At 44.9% G+C, this 22,245-nt stretch overlaps 1 protein-coding gene across 2 annotated transcripts in view; it reads right to left on the bottom strand.

Moving 5' to 3' along the window:
* Window positions 1-544: 544 nt before the first annotated feature.
* Window positions 545-22,245, bottom strand: part of NR4A1 (nuclear receptor subfamily 4 group A member 1) — a 50,864-nt gene continuing 29,163 nt past the window's right edge. The window contains exons 1-7 of one of the 2 annotated variants that reach the window (XM_083169022.1): window positions 11,256-11,406; window positions 7,627-8,438; window positions 6,042-6,171; window positions 4,545-4,699; window positions 3,852-4,054; window positions 3,141-3,319; window positions 546-1,413 (exon numbers count right to left, since the gene is read on the bottom strand). In XM_083169022.1, the coding sequence (XP_083025148.1) occupies window positions 1,157-1,413; window positions 3,141-3,319; window positions 3,852-4,054; window positions 4,545-4,699; window positions 6,042-6,171; window positions 7,627-8,436 (1,734 nt within the window). In that variant the 5' untranslated portion in view covers window positions 8,437-8,438; window positions 11,256-11,406 and the 3' untranslated portion in view covers window positions 546-1,156. Of the gene's footprint in view, window positions 1,414-3,140; window positions 3,320-3,851; window positions 4,055-4,544; window positions 4,700-6,041; window positions 6,172-7,626; window positions 8,439-11,255; window positions 11,407-22,245 lie in introns of those variants that run through there. The other variant, XM_083169024.1, reaches the window with a different exon arrangement.

The following is a 22,245-nucleotide window of genomic DNA, read 5'->3' as shown; positions in this document are numbered from 1 at the left end:
AGCTACGGACACTCACATGATATTAACAAATGCTACATTTACAATGAGCCGACAACACTCTGTTCTCATTTTTTGGCGCATTTTTCAATCAATATTTGCCGCTAAGTTAGCCGCAAATATTAAAGTATCCCCCGAATGTATCAGGAGGGACCGCAGCAGGAATTTCCAAACTCTGCTGCGATCTCAACTGTACCGCCGCCGGCCGCCTCCCCCATAGGTTTTTATGGGGGATGCGAAGCTTTCCAAATGTATCACTGCCCCGGCAGTGCGGTCAGCACTAACCGCGCATGCGCAGACCACCGGAGCCCGGCTCAGCACATCGCAGGGACGAGCTAATTTCAGAGCCCTGTCCCTGCGAGTGGGGGATGATCGCATTTTACAATGTGATCCTGGGCAGTAATATTCCGCCCAGATTGCATTGAAAATCCGATCAATGATAAATGGGCCCCTAAGAGTCATGACAAACTTAAGGAAACCCTGCCAAAGAACACACATTTGCTACTATTACAGTATTTTTTATTCAATATATTAAATATATATTAATCAGAAAAAACACATACTGTAAATCCAGTAAGGTACACAAATATAAATGTTTCTTTTTAAAAATTACACATATATACACACAGCCCAGAACACTGTGAAAACCATAGTGACCATTACAAGGATAGCTTTGCATTTTAATACTATATACAGTTTGCTTTTCATTTATGTACAAGACTTTACAAACTGGCTGTGATTGAAATAGGGTCCATTTCTTTTGCCTGTTTAAAAAAACAGTTGAGAGTCCGGACCGGGCAGGTGGGGTCCGTCTCTAAAGAGTCTGTTGCAAAGGACTGGTCTAGCCCTGGAGTGCTGGAAAGGCAGTTTAGGAGCCACATGAATTCTAAAAGTATTTTGGAAATAAAAACAAAAATACTCTTGAAAGTGAAACAAAAGACGAACAAGTATAAAGTCTGTCTCAGCCAAAGGCACATCTGGATTTTCTAGAATAAAAATGAAGTCTTCATATAAGACCCAGAAGATCCCACCAAGGACAGGATCGAACGGGTTAGGCACCTAATGTCAAAGAAAAGGTTCCACAAGTTTGTAACAGTATACATCTCCCAAGTGTGGGATTCCTTTTCTCTGGATTTAGAGGAAAAAGTGCAATGTTTCCTTAGAAGGGAAGTGTGTCCATGAATATTTTTTCTACAATTGGAGGCGGTGGTACAAGGTCCTCTAACTTCAGGTAAAATATGCGCTGAAGACCCTGCGTGCAGAGTGTGCGGAGCTCAGGAAGTTTTCCCAGTAACTTGGACAGACAGCTGGATCGGTTCTGCTCATTCAGAGTTGAGGGTACATGCTCTTTAAGGCAATTAACAATACGACTCTGAAGTTCCTCCACTTTCTTAGGCTCTTTCAATCCATGTCTGTCTGCAATGGAGACCAAAAATAAAACGGTTTAGAAAACAAATAAACCTTAATGTGTACACAAATGGCAAATGCACAACTTCTGAGTTGTGGTACAACTTTATACGATCTGTATGTTAGTACAAGCCTACAGTCTGCTTAAGCATAGAACTGTGCAGTAGTACCGATGTGTTCTCCTACAACGAGCCTCAATATACCACACAGCCCAAGACGTCTGACACAAAAGCGAGCTGCACAGTGTCTTTCGCTCAAATATGGGTATTAATTTCATAACAAAACTACCAATTCATGAGACTGCACCGATATGTGAGAGACTGGGTCTGAATCTGTACAAGAAGAACTGAACTTGGAGTAAAAAAAAAAAACAACAACTGTGGTCGCTGCATCATAGCACTTAATATACAGATTCAGACATGCAAAAAAGTCTTGATTAATAAATGACTGTAGATCAATGCAGTATTGTGAAGCAATTTATACCCATATTTGAGTAAAAAAAATAAATGAAATAATGCACAAGCATGGGACGAGCCAATACACAACAGAATAAAACTATCTACTGTTGTGATAAGAACTGCATCTGATATCTGGACTGCTTCCTGCACAGTAGAGGTAGCACTACCAGTTCCAGTCACTTATATCTAATACCCCTTTCACATCGGAAATGACGGGTCGCACCCTGGACTTGTGCGAGTCTCTATTGTCATAAGGGGGCAGGGCAGAGTCAGAGTCAATGGGGGATTTGACCCAGGTAATCCATTCACATTGCCCAGCAACCTGGATCTGACCCATAAAAAACCCTTCTTTTAACCCAGGTCGGATTGCCAGGTTGCTGGACCCGGGATTTTTCAAAGGTCCATTCACACCACACAGTGACACGGGTTATTTGTGTGGTGTGAAAGGGGCATAACAGATAGAAGCCACAACTACACTCCCTTAACAAGTGAGGTTTCCTACATCTGTATAGGTGCATTCTTCAGCTGCTGTGCTACTGTATGCCGAGACTCCGACATCTGCCTGCCGCATGTCATGAAAACACTATTACTATAGGAGACGCAACTTAACGTAAAAACAATGCTTCCAAAAAGTCAATTATTTATTATCCAGATGGAGAAAAATAGATTGCATTGGCATCATTATCTCATCGTGGTATAAACCAGACTGGGGCAGATGTATCAAGTCTTGTAGAGTGATAAAGTATAGAGAGAGAGAGAGATAAACTAGCAACCAATTAACACTTTCAAATACAGCCTTTGTCATGGCAGTTAGAAGCTGTACTTTACCTCTCTCCATGGCTTAGTACATCTGTCACCATATATTTAAATGCAGAGTTTTCAGCTTTAGGGAAGCCTTTCTGGCATTGCCTGGTCCCCACCGGGGGGGATGCTGTCATGCACATGTGCAGACTGGAGGGCTGCGAAGGTTAGGTGTAGCCTGTCTGCATTCCCTCCTTAGGTATGCTGGCGTTGATATTCTGAACACCAGACCTTCAAAGATACTTAGGGCCAAATTTACTAAGGTTTGGAGAGGGGAAAAAATACCAACTAGCCCACAACCGCCATTTTCCAAACAGTACGTAGGGTAACAGTTAGGAGCTGCTTGGCTGTTAGCTTATCTCTCTCTCCACGGCTTAGTACAACAGCCCCTAGTACAAGTGAAAGGCTTACTGTGAAGCCAGCTTCTCAATGTCACACAGTTGCCTGTAAACAGTGGTGCTAGATTCTGCAACTTACCTGTAATGATAACAAGGGCAGAAAGGCAGGAAAACGATGGGACATCAATATTCATACGTTGAAGGCTGTGTGAGAATTCAATTATTGAATCTATCCAATCACCAAAGCCTCGGACACATTGCATACGGTGGAGCACCAATCCATTGCAAAAGATTAACTTCCCTTCCTCCGGCTTGGAACTGTTTGCAGAGAATGAAGTCAGGGTCATGCAAGGAACACCATATGGTCAAAAGCACAAAATATATAACATACGTGAAAATCTAGCCTTATTTTATGACACCGACAAAAAGCGTGGTGTTCTAGAACTATGTACGATGAAAACAAGAATAATCACTAATGCTGCCTAAAAAATAAAATGGTGGTCTTAAGTCAACTAGGAGGCACATTATGTCCATGACATTTTAAGCCTCAAAGTGTTTTTTTTCTTCTTGCTTTTAATAATGCTGAAGTGTACACTGATTACTAAGGAATCAGTTTAAGTGCATACAAAATGTCCCAAATTAAAATACAAACACCCAGTTAAAATAACTGTGTTGCAAAGAGAGCACAGTATACAACCGTAATCATTTTTCTTTATTTTGACTCCTACTGCCTATAGCTTCTTCATTGATAGAGAATGGACATTCTCCTAATGAATCAGTCAGTCTTTCCTAACTGGTTTATTATGGATGAATCGCTCTATACACACTCCAGCGAGTGATAGAGGTTTACCTGTAAGCAAGTCGTAGGATGAAGAGTTCCAAGAAAGAAGACTCCAGCAGGAGGTCCTGGTCTTCTTTGGGGAGCTCTAGGAATCCCTGGATTTTCTCTGCCCATTTGCGAATGACTTCCAAGGAACCAGACAGAAGGTCATAGAACTGCTGCACATCAACAGGACTCTCCTTCTCCATCTGGATGGGGACATTCTCCTGGTACTAATGTGGAAAGGATAACATGGCAGTGAGACAAAGAGGGAAACAAGACACACAGAAGAAATAAAACAGAAACCATATTCTGTTGCTTTTACAGACTGAAGTCCTGCAACATTCAAAGCAAAAAGACGACAGATTCAACAGTCATTTTAGAATAGGCATGTCCAAACTATGGCCCTCCAGCTGTTATAAAACTACAAGTCCCATCATGCCTTGCCACACAGTTCAGCTATTAGGGAATGCTAATACTATTGCAAGGCATGCTGGGATGTGTAGTTTCACAAAAGCTGGAGGGCCACAGTTTGGACAAGCCTGTTCTAGAAGTTTTAGGAAAAAGACCGATCTCTGCAATTGCAGGCTCACTTAAAGCGATAAGGTTAGAAATATACTACCCATATACAAATAGATAGTACTTAAAAAAAAACTTATATGAGCTGCTCACTATTGGATGACAACTTAAAGCAAGTAGAGAAATCATGACTCCGTAACTTACCTGAGAAAAATCCAGATTTGTGGAACTGGGGATGGTGTCAATGTGAGCTCTCACAAGTGAATTGATAAGACTAATTGGCGAAGAACACTCTGAAACTTGCTTTGGTTTAGATGGGAGACGACCCCGCCTGCCCTTTAGGCTGTCTGTACGCACAACTGCAAAATAAACAATTTGTACTGGTATTAGAAATATTCACAAATACTTTGCTTAATAATTACACATTCAAGTTTTAGAACTGTACATTCCCAAATTTGATGTTACAATACATGGGAATTAGTAAAACATCACTATGGGTGTGATTCTCTAATAAATGCCGCTGCACATCGCCAGCATTCGCATAGTTAATAATCGCATATGCACTAACATATGCGATTATTAAGGCATCTTGCGATAAGAGCTGTCCTTTGCGTTTTGGCCGGCGATGTGCAGCGGGTCCCCCCTCCCTCCCTGTACCCATACCCGGCTCCGCTTCCTCCTCCCTGCACTCAGAAGAGGTGCAGGGAGGAGGAGATCACTGGTCTGGGCCGCACAGCAGGAGGCTGCTCGGACACAGGTGAGGGGGGTGGCGCAGATCGGCGGGGGGCGTGCGGAGTGGCTCCAAGGGAAGCCTATAGGCTTCCATGGGGTCACGCCATCTAGAACTGGCATAACTCCAGGCAGTTAAGCCCCAGAGGCGGGGCTTTGCTGCATATGAAAATGCAGTAAAAACCCTGAAAACTGGGTTTTTACGTCATTTTTTGTTTGCAGCATCTCGCCTCATGGCCTTTACAAATGAATAAATAGTACAAACTTAGATTTACAATGGACTTTATGATTCTTGGACAGTAGCACATTTAGGGGGTATTCAAGCCCAGATTACTACTGTTGGGACATCCAGACGGAATCCTGGCCATTTCTGACAGTACATAGACAGTCGGTATTCAATGTACTGAGTGACGGAAATTCCGTAAATCGTCGGGAAACATTTGACAACACGCGCAATCCCCCCAGCAATTAGCGGCCAGCGCGATGTATTAACAGCCTTGAAGGCATTAAGGTGTTTTTAAAAGTGCATGTTTAGCGCTGATGGGGCCGCCAATAAGGAGAGCCGCGATTCTCCTCCTTATGCAGGAGAAGCGGGACCCATTCTAAAACGTTATGGGGGGTAATACTACATCTGCCCCTTCATATCTTCAGATTGTTTTCTCTGCAAATCAGACAGAACACCCCATTATTGTTTAGTAGACTTTAACCCTTTGAGAGTTTGCATTTATATTTTAAGAGTTCCTGCACTTGTATTATGATACATTAGAGCAGGCTTGTCCAACCTGCGGCCCTCCAGCTGTTGTGAAACTACAAGTCCCATCATGCCTTGCCACAGTTCTGCTATTAGGTAATGCATGCTGGGATCTGTAGTTTCACAACAGCTGGAGGGCCGCAGGTTGGACATGCCTGCATTAGAGTGTTACAAGTTCTCTACTCATCATGTGATAAATGTGAATTTGGAGAACTACCTACCTTCTTTTACCATTCCAACTGCAAGGCATTTCTGGAAGCGACAGAACTGGCAGCGATTCCTGCGCCTTTTATCCACGGGACAGTCCTTGTTAGCCAAGCAGATGTACTTGGCATTTTTCTGTACAGTCCTCTGTGGGGAGAAAAGACAACAATTGTCACGGGAAGCAAGATGCCAAACCGACACAAAGCCCTGTCTGTTCCCATTTATTTTTGTAACATTTCTCTAGTGTCGGACTGTTCCTAATATCAAGTTGACATTTGGCTCCAAGCAAAAGGCAGCGATTCACCTATCTTAATTAGACGAGCATCTTTTCTAAAGCATCTGATTTCCCTACAATGCAGATGGACCTAGACCAAGATGTGCAAAAGCAAATTATTTGGTGACTGCTTGAAACTGTAGACAGTTTGCTCATGCTAGACATATTGAGATTGATTACTGCAAATGTGGGGGACACCAGCCAATACATTTAAAGTAGGAGGAGAAGACCAATCAGATACTGAAAAAGTCTGTTGTGAATAAATTAAATACAGGTACGGTATCCTGTATCCTTATATCCCATATCCGAATTATTTAAAAAAAAAAAATCCCCCCCAACCCTTTTTTTATACTTACCAAGTCCCCTGGTGTCTATGGCAGGCCTTCAGCATCCTCTCCGGCACCTCCAGCGGTCCCAGGAGTGCATTGCGTGAGTGCGCGCGGGCGCCGGTGATGTCACCTGCACACCTGGGAACTCGCGCAATGCACTCCTGGGACCGCTGGAGACGGTGCTGAAGGCCTGCCGTGGACGCCGAGGCACCATCGGGGCACCACCAGGGGACAGGTAAGTATACCTAAAAAATGTGTTCCAAAAACCGGAAAAATCCATTATCCGGAATGCTCGTGGTCCCGAGCATTTCGGATAAGGAATACTCAACCTGTATAGTTAATATGGTATTTTCGCAGCAAGAAAATATAAGTAAAAAAGCAATGCTGCAGGTTTTACTAGAATGTTTTATTTTAGAAGCAAAATACGGTATAGGACTTCGCCAAATTCATACCATTACAAAAAAAATGAATTGCATTTGATAACTAAAAAAAAAAAAGGAAGGAAGGAAGGAAGGATGTGCATGGTTCCTATAGCCCCTGAAACTACTAGCCACCATCATGGAAAGGTTAATGTTGCAGTTTATTCCGCACCGTTCCAACACCTGCTGCCTGATGGAAACTTCTGGTCCCCTAGCCACTGTCTAATTGGTGTAGGGTTCCTCCTCTTATCCCCAGTTTGCCCCTGCTCAATCCTTCCAGTTGACGTTTGGAAAAGACAGCAGAGATGATCAACTGCTATAGAACCAGGCCAAGAAACTGTACACGGGGGTGGACAGCTGGTTTTTAACACCACAGGACAGTTTTGGGACGAGCCCTTTTTCTTCATCCCTAGGAACGCGTATCAGCTGAAGCGCAAAGACTGGGTGGCTCAGAACCAAGTACATGTGCCAGGACCACCAGCCAAGTCTGCAGGGCAATCGGAACCCAACAGGTGAGGCAATCAACATCTAGTCAAAGCAATGACAGTCTACCAGTGGAAAGAAAGTTATTAATGCCTACCTTAAAAAAACCTTTGCATCCTTCACAGGTACGCACACCATAATGCTGGCATGAAGCATTATCTCCACAGACAGCACAACGCCCCTCATTTGAACTGGGACTACGTGCTTTTGAGGGGGATAGAGGACCATCCAATAAAACAGAGCTGTCCAGTGCCACAGGGCCCTGACCAATGGGTATTGTGGAAAATCCGGCAGAAGAGTTTTGTGCCAATGCATAAACATCAGGATCCACAACTTGCTGTTCAAGTCTATGTGGCGCTTGAGTCATCTTTAATGAATTAGCCATGTTTTGGCTGTGAGATTGTGTCCCAAAGGAGAAAAATGAAGGCTGCGGAATGCAGTTTTTCTGCTGCTCAGTCCATGGGCGCATGCTGTCGTAGTTCTGAGTTGGAGAGTAAGCTCCGTAAGAGCTCTCCCATGTGGGTACTTGAGGATTCTGGAAACCGGGCGTAGAAGGAGATGGGATGGAGCAAGGGCTGCCATAATAATCCGAACCGCTTGAGGACATGGTTTCGTCCAACTGGTTTGTGAAGGAACCTGGGTAACAGCCAAACACTTGAAACTCTTCTACCTTCAGCGAGGATTGGGGGTTTGAAGAAGGTATCTGGTAGAGAAAAGCGTCAAATTCTCCAGTGTAACCGTCCATGAAGGTGCTGAAACTGGGCAAAGAAGTGGAAGCTGCAAATTCACTGTTAACAAGGTCCATGGTGAATTTACTGAACTCGGAGTTCAAGATATCTGGTACATAACTGTCACTTGGGCCTGCACATTGGGACAGACTTCCATACTGCGTTTGAATACAGGGCATTTCTAGACAAAGAAAGGGGGGGGGGGGAAAGTAGGTTAATTTAATACAAATTTAAACTCCGATAAAGATATTTCTTTAAAATATATATATATATATATATATATATATATATATATATATATATTTATTTACAGAGGTGGTGGCCAGATCTCCCCTGTTCTGGACTGGGTCATAGCTTGATCTAGATCTCAGGTTCTATAAGCCATCTTATTATCTTAGGTCTCATGATTCTGCTGATGTAATGTACAATCTCATCATATTTGGTTGGACTAAAGTCTCACAGAACTACAAGTCTAAGCATGCCCTGGCAGGCAGAATGAAGAGCATGCCGAACTTGGGTTTCCACATGTTGCCAAGCACGAACAGTAGTTAGGAAATAGCTGACCTCCACATTAAACATTTCACCATACAAAGCACTCTGAACAATGATCATTAGGGAACCAAACTTAGAACAGAAGCGATGACAAGACAAATAGCAGGTGCAGGTGTCAATGGTACATCAGTGTGGCTTCAATAGGAAACAAGTGATCTATTTCTGCAGGAATAGGCTGTCTGACAAGGCTCCTTTGACATTGCAAAGTATCAGTCCTTTCTTTTTTAAGCACAAAGTGCTATAAATTTAGTTGTCAACACTACAAGTCATTGACTTTAAGCCAGATAGGCTCACATTATCACTGCATGATTGCGTTCTGACACTTGTCCATTAAACGGTACATCCATTGTATAAGTCCCGACATACGAGACATGACGTGGCTGGGAAGAGTCTACAATATTGTGGGCTACATTACAATTTGACAGCAGATAAGAAAGCACTTGGCCCATCTAGTAACCCTAAACACAGGTACTGTACATGCAAACACACACTAGGGTTCATTTTTTGTCAGGAGCAAATTAACCTACCAGTATATTTTTAGTTTGTTGGGGGAAGTTGGAATACCCAGAGGAAACCCAGACAAGCACTGGGAAAATATTTAAATTCCACACTGTGCCTTGTTGGGAATGAAACCAAGGTTTTCCAGGTCACCTGCAGGTCTTTAAAATAGGACAGTTGGTCATTCACCAAACTTGAATTGTTTCTACATTAAAAGTTAACAGATTCAAATTTGTGTTTGGGCGCTTGACAGATGATGTTGTGGGCACAACAACTAATATTTTATATATCTATCTTTATAAATAAAAAGCAAAATTATAACGCCAAATATGAGGGTCATCGCATAGCTGTCAGTATTATCACCATATTTATAGACAGAGCTGCTAGGATAACTGGATTGTACGAAGACATTTCGGCTGCCGCTACATTTTCTACTTCCTTACATCATACTCCACTAAAGAGTGAATCATCATTACGCAGAGAGACCCCCCCCCCCCCACACACACACACACACACACACACCCCTTTATTTACACCTCTGAATTCCAAGAGCTTACGCAGCATTTGCAGCTCTCGAAACTACACTTGCACGGCTATAACCTTTTGAGTAGAACCAAATGAATTTGTGGACTAGAATAAAAAAAATAAAAAAAACACCACAACTAGAATATAACGCTTTCAAACTAATCTGACAAGTAAACAAAATAAGAGTCATCCCTTCAATGTGTGGGTACATTACAGGGATACCGCTACTCTCGCTGTTTAGCAGCTGACAAACACCATTGTAACACAACACAATAAAACGGTTTTATAAGCCTTATAGGTTAGAGTTTTCCCTAGAGGAAATTCAGCCAGAAGCAGGAGATAGGAGACTGCATAGAGCCAAGAAAGCACTTTGCAACGGAACACAAAAGCAATGCACAAGATTGGCTCCTGATAGGCCAGACTTCTATATAATGCATCTTATCTTTTATACAAATAGGAAAACACACTTTATGAAAAACACCTTGCTTTATGGCGTACAGTATGGTGCACAGACTGGTTAGACTAGAAATTGGCAAGTTTAAAAAAAAAAAAAAGTTGAACATGTCATCAAAGTCCAACTCAAAAATCCATTAATGGGTAAATAATGTTAAACATTGAAAAGTTAGCCACATCTACAGTTAACTGTCCGATTATCAACAGACATTGAGTCAAAATAGCCTGCATGTTATTCCTGCTGTATTAAAGTGATATGCCTTACTCAGATTATACCAAGCAGAGAGGCAATGAACAGTAACCATGCACAGTGGAAAGAAGCCGGGATTAATGTTGCAGACACTAGTGGGAGCTAATGCATGTGCAGATGCACACTAACACACAAGGCAGAAAGCTTAATTAGAACGACCACCCCTCACTGTAGAGGAATAGAAGGATCCTACTCCATATAGAAATAAGCTTCATATGCAGGTTATTCTGCATGTATACTGTGCACAATGTAAGGTGGATGCTTGCTGTCTGGGTGAAGATGGTCTCATGGTACAGACCTGCACCTGTTGCTACAAAACAGCCAAGCGCTAAACCCAGTACCAGCATCTAGACCAGCAGGGAATTGCATCTAACCTACAGGATACAACAAGCAACTAATAGCAATAATCAATGGAGAGAAATGCAATGCACATATATTTATAAGCAGCAGCAAACAAACCGTTAGCCTTGCAGAACACTATTGCTATGCTTCTCCATCTATAATATATGCAATTAAAATAAGAATTGAAGAATCAAATCGTTAATTGGTGCAATGATGATCTATTGCTTTGTTTTACACAATGACACCAGCAATAATCTACAGAAACCCTATATTAAATATAGATGATCGCCCATCTGTCACTGAAATCAGAATAAATGATGCTATAAAGAAACATACATGTGCATATTGGGAGAGCTGCATAGACCGGTCATGACATACCAGAGGTGTCAGCTGGATGTCCCCAGGGTGGGCTGTCCGCGGGGGTCAGCGTGTTGCAGAGTAGTGCTGTGGTTGCTGCTGCCTGTCTCCCTCCCGATCCCTGCTGCACTGCTCTCTGTGTTTCAGCTCTGCATCCACATTCTATTAAAGCCTCTGTGACGCACTAGGAGGCGGTGCCCTGACACAGGGGGTGTATGACGCACGCGGGTGATTCTACTCCGCTCTCCATAGAAGGCAGGAGGGGGCGTGGCCTTTCCGGCAGCCCGGCCTGGAATGTCTCCGGTGACGCACGCTGTTTCCTATGACGCAGGCCACATTGTTTGATCTATTAATAGCCCCAGCCGCTATTAATAGGCCGGCGGCTGGAGGGACGCGGCTCTGAAATAGCAGCCAGGGGAGGGGAGACCCCGAATGGACGTCATCAGGCGTCGGATATAGCACGGGCGGGAGGCTTCCCTGGGATTCTCTGCATATTTACGGCAGAAGGGATTCCATATGCAGCGTGTGTATAAAGTCATCAGACCGGGGAGAGTGGAGCACGGGTGTCATGTGCCTGTGATGTCAGAGTAGACACGAGGTGGATCATGGCTTACATCGCCCACATATTATATATATAGATATCCATCTATATCTATATATCCATCTATCTATACACACAGTACTGTACTAGTCTGACTGTGCAGGAGAAAGTGCGTTATACTACATGGATTATGTAAACATGTTGCTGAAAGGTGACAGCAAAGCAGAAGAAAGTATTAAACCCTGACAGGTTACCACATTTTAATGAGGTTGGTACACAACAAAGGAATATATAGAACATTTATTTGGGAAGGACCTGTTTAAACAAAGCAATAGAAATGGTGGCTGCAGGAAATCATTTATCAAGCAAATGTCTATTATTCTTAAATGTATAATTACAGCGTAAGTATTAGATTTCCTCAATGCTAAATGTAATTCCAACTGCTTATGTCAATCTTTTCAGTGCTAGTGAATCTCTATCCTAGCAATTATTCCCTTCATTTTGTATGTGGGAGTCTATAATTTGTCACACAATTCCCCTCTGCCTCCTTAATGTCTGGGAAACTGTTTTGAGTCTAAAGAGTAGGTTTTCGCCTGAATATTCAGGTTGTGGTTCATTAGGTCAACACCAAAAAGTCAGCATACACAATGTTAACCACACCAGTGACCCAACATTGAAGAGAGGCACATTTTGGGTGTGTGGCCTATACTTAAAATGTTCTTGTAAGGCCACGCCCCCGTTTTAGCCACTGTGGGGGCCTGGCCAGCGGCTCTGTGAGCTGCTAGCCATGCCCCCAGCCCCTTCATTCACGAATAGCAGAGGGAACTCCCAACTGCCCCCCCCCCTCCCCCAGACACTGCCGGCCCAGGGCGGGAAGTGGGAACATCCCCCCAAAAAAAACAGAACGTTCCTGCGAAAAATTGGAACATTTGGGAGGTATAGGTTACCAGTGTCAAAAAGTCACAAGAAAAAGGATGAGGTGTCTTTCACTTTCTGGTGACAGTGTGAACACATCACCCCCAGTTAGTGTACTGCTTTGCTCGCCTTGCTTTGGCCCATGTTCCTCAATGTGCTCAGTACACTGTACCATTCCCAATCATAGTCCGTGTGGATGGTAAAGTACCAAACAATGACAAAGATCCCCCAAAAGTATGTCAATCTTTTCTTGTGTCAACCATAGCAATGTTGACTTTTGCTTGTCTTGACCTGCCAACCAGATCCCAAATATCCAAATACTGTCTGCTTTCAGGCTGTATAAAATGACCTATTCCCGTATGCACACACAAGGGCCCTTATTCTCGTTCACCCATATGGGTGCAAGCACTTTTCAGCGAATTCGGCCCTGCGAAGGGAGTGAGTTAGGCTTAATTTGGGTGCCGTTTTCAGTCTTAAAACGGCACCTAAGTGGCAACTCGCACCCTTCGGGGTTAATAGGATCGACCCCATTGACTGGATCTGGGGCATGTCAGTCTTTGCACATTTGCACACTTTGTATCAGTATCAGCCTAAAGTCGCCTTCTCAAGTGCAGCAAGAAGGCTGCAAATGCATCCAACTCAGAATTAGGCTCTCTGAAGAGGGAGTACCCCGCCCCATGTCTGGGAACATCACATGGATCAATCATTCAGCTCTCAAGACCAAATAAGAAATATCTAGTATTAGCTAACATAAGTGAACGATTGCCTTCATAAAGTTATGCAATACACACAAACAACTGACATAATCAAATACAAAAATGACACATTACTGCAATAAGTTACACAAAGCACAGTATAAATCAGTGCTGTGTAACACCACATGCAAATTACCTCAAGTTCATTTATCACTGTGCAGCGTTGATGGGATCAGTCTGTTTAGTAGGACCACCATGCCAAATTTTTAAACAAAAGCTTTATTCAAAACAATTCACCTGTTTAACTACTGTTTAATTACTAGATCATGTGAGCTATCCATATCATGCATAGGTAGACACAGAGGGGGTGTTCCAATTGTCCAGAAACCCCCCTCCTCTTGGCAAATGGTTCAAATGATGACAATAGCAATGGTATAAAATACAATTACTAGAGCTGTCGCCACATCATGCGGTTTAAGGGGCGGAGCAAAACTGCTGCACATGCCCAGTGGTAGCAGCCTCTTCTCCCTCGTTTGCTGTGTGAGGATCTGATCCCTCGACTAGTGCACTGGGACAAAGGGCCTTATTCTGGTCGGTGCGGCCGGAGCCGAATATGCGGCCAGGACCGTGTGTCCTAAACCCCGCCTTTCGTACGGATCGCTCACTCAGTCTGAATGCGGTAATCCGCTGACCGCACGGAGCACGAGTGAATTTCTTACGGATACACCTCATCCATCTCTTGGAACCTCCCCCATCATTCGATGGTCGCAGAACATCGAATGCAGGACCGAGTGGTCCGCCAGCTCCCGCAACCTCAGACCACACGGGCATTTCTCAGTGCAAAAGCAGGGATCTGGGCGGGCAGCTGACATCCGGCAATGTCATATGTCCGCCCCCTACACGTGCGTCACGGCCGCATTACCATACGTACGCCCAGCGTTTGCATGGGAATGCCCATGAAACGCGGGGTGTAAACATATGGTAATGAGCCCAAACAGCCCTTCACACCCCTCTCCACCCCCTGTTCGTAGTGTACACATTTCATGCGGAATTTGGCCGTGCGTCCCGTTCGCACATGCGCAGAGACGCCTCTGCACATGCGCAGACACAAAACATCGGCGGCACGAACGCACTCGGACATTACCGCACCAACCAGAATAAGGGCCAAAGAGTAGGTGCTAGGAAGAACAGACAGAAGCCTTTTAATGAGGTGGAATAATGGGCCTGATTCAGACCTGCTCGCTAGGCTTCGTATATTTGCAGCCTAGCGAGCAAGTAAATGCTGCCCCGCTGAGTGCACGTCCCCCCTCCTGAGCGAATCCCCCCATTAGCATGCAAGGGGTTGTGTACGCTAACACATACCCTCACATGCATCCGCATTTTGATTTTTCCACTGTTCGCTAAGTAAATCTGGACTGACTTTTCCAGCACTCGCTACCTGCCAATTTTGGGGTGGGCTTTGACCATCGGGGACGAGGACGAATTTGGACCTGTGAGATCAGGTCTGAATCGGCCACATGGTGTGCTTTAAAAGTGCGGTACTGGTTCTATTATATTTGTTATTGTATATTTAACCTTTTTTTGACCATTTATTTATATTATTTCAGGGACGTTTTGCACTGGGAGGGCAATTTTTGGCCCAGGAAGAGACGCCGGTAGATCACCGGTACGTTAGTGTACAAACAGTAGATCCCGGGTTACAAAAGTCCGGCCACCCCTGCTATAGACCATCTATGTTTCGCAGAGTGGGATATTATAGATGGCCGGCTCTGTTGTACTTGACAAGGCAGGGCATGCAGTATAGTATCCACCAGACATCATGGGGAAATTTACTAAGATGGGAGTAGTACTTCATATGGGATGTTGCTATAGGCAACCAATCAGAATCTAATTCTTAATTGTTTAGCACCAACCAGAAGATAATAGATTGTATCTGATTGGTTGCCCAGAGCAATATCACATGTGAAATAGAACGCCCATCTTAGTAAATTTACAACCATGCCTTCTGTTGCCTTGGATCAGCTATGTAATAATTGGAGCAACTCACATCTCTACTTACTCTATTAGGGTGTGGATGGATTGGTCGACCATAAGATGGTCGACAGTCATTAGATCGACACCATTGGGTCGACATTCTGGAAGGTCAACAGGGGTCTAGGTCAACAAGGGACAAGGTCGACACATGCGTTAGGTTGACATGGGTTAGGTCAATAGTCAAAATGTTGACTGTTTTTTTTTTACCCGAATGTCAGCACCGTCGACATGGACACAGTTTTAGGTGCACCGCGTCCCCGGTGTCTCGCTACGCTCGGCACACTATGTTATTATCCCACCACGCCCTAGTGGATGGTAAGGCATGAAATACCGCCTGTCGGCACATGTCGGCTCAGAGAACAGTCCCCTCTATTAAATAAGTATCAGCCATAGCATTGCTCCTGGTGGGGAAATAACATACACAATTCTAATACCATTGTAAAAGTTGGACAAAGTATTTATCATGCATATGACGAACATTACAAGCCAGAGATGGATTTCCAACAAGGCATCCTAGGCACCTGCCTAGGGCCCAGGAGGTCACAAGGGGCCCAACAAAGACGTCATGCCCTCAAATGGACTTGCCCAAAGTCCCTTTGATTTTCTTTGATAAGATAAAAAATATTTGGATACACAAAATGGTTTCATCCAGTGTATGTGGGCAGTCCGTTTACTTTACATGTGACACAGGTATTAAGTCTATTTCCAAAAGACCTAGGGCCTGATAGAGATTTACACACAACTCTGATGTTCAATGCAGCTAAACAATTATCAGTAGACTGTGCATGTGCCAAGGTATTCTATCGATGCCGCCTGCAATGAGCAGCAAAAACATAGCGCAATGGATTGTTTGAGAGAGGCCCTAACCGGTATCTTGTCTAGGGCCACATGAGGTCTAAATATGCCTCTGTTACAAACCATGTATTATTTGTATATAATGGTTCACTATAATGTCAGTTTTGCTTTATTACCCATAGACTCGAGTATTCTTCCTCTTCTTCACCACTACATAACATTCTAGTTTTCATTCAACATTTTCTAACCCAGGCCGAGGGCTCCATTTGAAAATGGAATATATCCCCCTTTTAGGGGTTATGACCGTCATTCAGCTTAGCTTACTACAGTTTCTCACTTGGTTGCTTATACCAGAGGTTGGCTGCCAGCTACAGAGCTGTACACCACTGGAGAGGCGAGTCTTGTTACATGCTATCGGCATATTATTTACAGGTGTAGCTCAAAGGATCTACAGTAAAGAAATTGGCAGTCGGTAGGTCAACCCCAAATGGTCGACACAAAAAAAAAGATTCAGGGTCAAATGGCCCACCTAAAGAAAAGGTTGACAGGTACAAAAGGTTGACAGGAAATGTGCAAAATTTGTGGTTTACCCTCTTATACGATCTACATTTACCACTCTTTGGGCAAAGTGCCCCCAGTCCGCTACTGCTGCACTTGGCATAGGTTTCTATTCCCAATCATTGGGTGTCATTCAGACCTGATCGCACGGTTGCGAACATGCATACGGATATTAGCGCGCATGTGCAAGGCCATCCTGCTACTCTATTTTACCCCTCCCCATATGCAAGTTGATTGACAGGAAGCCGGCATTTGGGGATGGACCTTTTTGGGGAGTGTCAGGGAAAACGCAGGCGTTTGAGGGAAGTCATGTGACGTCAGCTCCAGCCAAGATCCGACTGGTTTTTATGTCAGCCACAGAGTAAGTGCTGGGCTATGCACAGGCTGCACACAGTGGAAAAAACATTCAATGGTGAGTGGCGTACTAATGGATTTGCAGAGAATCCCTGATCCAGCTAGTTTTGCAAGCTGTGCGAAGCAATTTGAAGGTTTGCACGGGGTGTGGCAGCGTATATATGGTCACCGGACTCTGCAATATAGCAGAGCAGCAATCAGGTCTGAATAACCCCCATAGTCCATGTAGATGTTAAATCAGGAAAAAGGATAAAAAATAAAAATGATTAAAAGCTTGTTTCGGCCATCTGTGTGTTCAACTTTACAACCTGTTGACCCTAAACACTGCCCACCTTCTACCCAGTCAACCTTTTGCATGTTGACCATTTGAGGTCACTCTATGGACTGCTATCTTCTACTGTAGGTCTACCAACCAGACGCCATTAGTTACTATTACTGTGATACTAAACAAAATATGATGCCAGCAATAAGTACTGATATTCAATGGAGCCCTGAGTGAGACATTTAGAAGTCACAGATTAGCAAAGTGTTTTGTAGTACAGGTTGAATATCCCTCATCCATAGACCAAAACTTGAAATATTCCAAAAATCAGGGTTTCTTTTTTATGTTTTTTACCTTCAGATACCAATTTATACATACCTGGTCCCCCGGCGTCCATCTTCAGAGGCATTTCCATTCCCAATAATGCAATGCGTGAGTGCTCCGGTGATGTCACCACAATGCATTATTGGGCTCAAGGATGCACGCAATGGACACCATGGGGGGGGGGGGGGGGGGGCAAGGGACGGCCTGAGAACCAGGTGAGTATAAAAAACAAAAAAATATTTTCAAATCCCAAATTATCCCTTATTTATATGCTCCTGGTCCCAAGCATTTTGGATAAGGGATACTCAACATGTACCTGGAAATCTACCTACATGTCACACATGACCTTTCCTCAATAGAGGCCAGTGATATGGTGGGAGTCTGCCACTTGAAAGGGTTAACATCTCTGTGCTACCGTAAGCTGGTGTAAATAGTGTTTGTTTTGTGCATAGACTTCACAATCCCATCTGCAACACTTGCGTACTTGCTTTTGTGGTTGTGTATATTCAATTGGGTGTAATAAAGTTGCTGCTAAACTGTATTCCTATCCCTGGAGGCTTGCATCCACCCCTGCCTTCCACAAGGCCCAGCCACAGCACCATAGTAACCTATCCTGCCTGTTACTAATCACCCCAGCATTATTAGAAACGTGCTCTCACTAGTTACCATGACAGCCGCCAAGAAGGGGGAAAGCGCAGACCTTAAATCACACTGTTAGAAAGGAAAATACACATTGTCTTCGCTCACCTCCTGTAAACAATGTACTGTATATTGCAGCACTTTGTACTTCGCATTAATGGCAATGGTGGGTACTTTGTACTCTATCCAAAGAAATTATAGCACATGACCAAATGTATCAAATGAGAAGTTTCACATAAAAGGTTGGCTTTATGCTTTGTCATTTTGGCAACTGATCGATGTAAACATGTCTTTCTAAAGCTATCAGTAAGCTAAAATAAAGAACAAAAATAAATGTATGTATTTATGTATATATAATGACCTCATTGGCCTCTGGTTCCACTTTGTGGTTTATGGGTAATTAGTCAATTGAAGTGTGTAAAGAAAAATCCATGTAACACTTACTTAGTAATTACTCTCCATACCGCATGTGGCAGTCAAGCATTAAAAGTAGTAATCAATAGAGATAACACGCCACTTACGTCAGTAGGAAAACATGACTTGCTTGAGAGATTATATAGATATGACGCTTCTTTCCGAGCTCCTATAACATTTTATTTTATCTTTAGATGCTGGGTTTACAGATGGCCACATTATCATACTGTAGGTGCAATTAGAGTTTAACCTCCAGGCCCCTTTTATACAGGTCCACCAGATCCAGACAACTGAAAAACACCTGTGTGTCATTAAACAGCAGGTATTGATCCTTCAATGTAAAGCGCATACACACGGGCAGGGGTGCCGAGAGAGGGGGGGAGCAGGTACAATTTACCCGGGCCCAGGCCTGTCAGGGGGGCCCTGGTCTGGACACACAGGTTTTTTTTTTATTTGGTGGCAAGTACCCCCAACATGACCCATTCCATTAGGTACAAAATGCTCTGTTCCTGGACTTCCCTGCCAGTGGTAGTTACAGAGGTTGGACTCCAGCACAGTCCAAAATTCAAAGAGGGGGGGTCACATCAACTGCCAGTGTGTCCAGGACAGTGATGCTTGGGGTGGCAGTATATGTGACCCCCCCTTTTTGAATATTGGACTGTGCTGCAGGCTCACATCTGTAATTGCCACAGGAACAGAGCATTTTGTACCTAATGAAATGGGCCATGTTGGAGGGTATGTGTAAATCCTTTGCAAAGAGCATGTAACGCCTGGCAGAGCATGTTAACCCCTGGCAGAGCATGTAAATCAGGGCAGACAGGTTAATCCCTGGCACAGAATGTTAACCCCTGGCAGAGCATGTTAACTCCTGGTAGAGCATGTTAACTTCTTAATATGCAATGAGCATTACGGTGTGTGGCATAACGTGTAATGTGCATTATGGCATGTGGTATAATATGTAATGGGTGTGTGACATGTGTAATAGACATTACAGTGTCAATTTTTGCACGTGTATCCACCTTGGAAGCAGTGGTGTAACACCAGGTCCGCAGAGTGTGCGGGGATCTCCGTCCATGGGGGCCCCAGGAAGTTGTTGTACCGGGGCCCAGGATTTCTCTTGGCGGCCCTGCACACGGGGCGACCGCTGCCCTCCGTGCAAACCAGTGGCGTAGCTAGAAATATTGCGCCCCCCTGCAGAATTTTTTTTTGCGCCCCCCCCCCTATCATACAATAATTATATTTGTTTTCATCCATAATACTTCCTGTCCCCATCTCTATAATCGCTGATATGACCCATAACAATTATGCCTCCTGTCCCTCCCATCACAGTTATCCCTTATCTGCCTGTTCCTCCACTAAACAGACAATACAGAGAAGTTCAGACCTGGCAGGCAGGCTTCAGGAGCAGGTGTCCGGACTCTGGACACATACCTCCCAACTTCTGTGTTGATGAAATAGGGACACTCGTGCGGCGAAGCCGCGCGAGCGCCCGAAAAGGGGCGGGGCATATGCAAATGAGGGTGTGACTTATGCTAATTAGCCACTGCCTCATTTTCATACGAGAATAGACGCTGTGCGCACAGTGTCTATTCTATTAGGTTGGGGGGTCTCCCAACTGCAACCCCCCGCAGCGGGACAATGCCTGCCGCGGGTGGGACAGCGGGACAGGACCCGAAAATTGGGACTGTCCCGCTGTAATCGTGACAGTTGGGAGGTATGCTGGACACAGCGAAGATCCTGTAGTCATTTCTTTCAGCTCACTCTCTGACTGTGGCAGCCTTTATAATCAATCTAAAGCTTCACTGTAATATGCTTTACTGTGAGGATTTAGGTTGATTGTAAAGCCTGCCACAGTCTGTATAAATCAAGTGAAGTGTGGCAGGGACAGGAGGAGAGGGAGATCGTTATGTATGAAGCTGGCCACGCTGCTGTCAGTGTCACAGACGGGTGCAGGCTGCAGCAGCCAGACACCACACCTCATTTCAGCAAGGGAGCACTTTGCATACCTTGCTGTGCCGCCAACACTCAGCCCCCGGCATTCTCCTCCTGCCTCCAGCTCCTGCATTCACAGGTACTGTGCGGCAGGGTTGCCGACTTTCTTATTCTCCTCTCCGGGAGAAGCCCGGAGAGGAGAGTTTCAGTAGCCGCTCAGGGGGCGGGGCTTAAGCGTTACATCACTAAGCCCCGCCCCATGCTGGTAAACCAGCGAATTCAGGGATCTCCGTTAAGGGGGCGGGGCTAAATTGACGCGATTGTGTCATTTTAGCTCCGCCCCCTCCTCTGAGACCCGAGGATTGCGGCATTTTAATGCCGCGATGCGGGGGGTCCCCCCTGAATCCGGGAGGGTTGCCCACCCTTCCGGGAGGGGGACCCGAATTTCGGGAGACTCCCGGAAATTCCGGGAGGGTCGGCAACCCTGCTGTGCGGTGACACTGCGCCCACATATTGCTGGCTCCCCCCTGCAGTGGCTTGGGCTGCTGAGCCTTAGTTACGCCACTGGTGCAAACAATGGGCTTAAGCAGGATCGCCCAGCACATCGTGTGGCACTAGCGATGCACCGCGCAATGCTTTGTGCTGAGCAATTGTGCTAAGCGGGACTTTGCATATTGCTTATAGGCATAGCCCTGTGATCTAGCAGGGGCGGGCGATAGTGACGCGCAGGAGGACCAGTGCTCCATTTCTAAGCGATCTAGTCAAATTGCATTGTGTGTATGCCCCATAACAATGGCGATGCGCGGTCCCGCATGATGCTAATCGCCAGGCTAGCTCATTCAAGCTTGCAGTATATACAGATTGAGTTTTCCTTATCCAAAAAAAACAAAATGTCCCAAAAACAGGGGATACCACTGAAGATGGCCGCCGTAGACACCAGGGGACACAGTTGACGTTCGGGGACCATCGGAAGACCAGATGAGTACGCAAAAAAAACAACCCAGAAATCTGGAATAATCCCTTATCCAAAATGCTTGTGATCCTGAGCATTTCGGAGAGGGGATACTTTCTAGTCATTGCCAATGTTCTTTCAGCAGAGAACACTGGCTGTGATAGATCGCTCAGCATTCAACACTGGTGCAACGCTGTGTGCGGAGCGATCTGTGCTTAACTAGATCACACAGCACAAAAGCACAGTCGTCCCGTGTGTATGGGGCATTAGCACAAAGGCACAGTCGCCCCGTGTGTATGGGGCATTAGCACAAAGGCACAGTCGCCCCGTGTGTGGGGCATTAGCACAAAGGCACAGTCGCCCCGTGTGTATGGGGCATTAGCACAAAAGCACAGTCGCCCCGTGTGTATGGGGTATTAGCACAAAGGCACAGTCGCCCCGTGTGTATGGGGCATTAGCACAAAGGCACAGTCGCCCCGTGTGTGGGGCATTAGCACAAAGGCACAGTCGCCCCGTGTGTGGGGCATTAGCACAAAGGCACAGTCGCCCCGTGTGTATGGGGCATTAGCACAAAAGCACAGTCGCTCCGTGTGTAT

This window comes from Crinia signifera, chromosome 2, assembly GCF_055691185.1.
Source record: "Crinia signifera chromosome 2, ASM5569118v1, whole genome shotgun sequence".
Classification (NCBI taxonomy): Eukaryota; Metazoa; Chordata; class Amphibia; order Anura; family Myobatrachidae; genus Crinia; species Crinia signifera.
The sequence above is the reverse complement of the archived record's forward strand: the minus strand, read 5'-3'. Positions and strand labels throughout refer to the sequence as shown.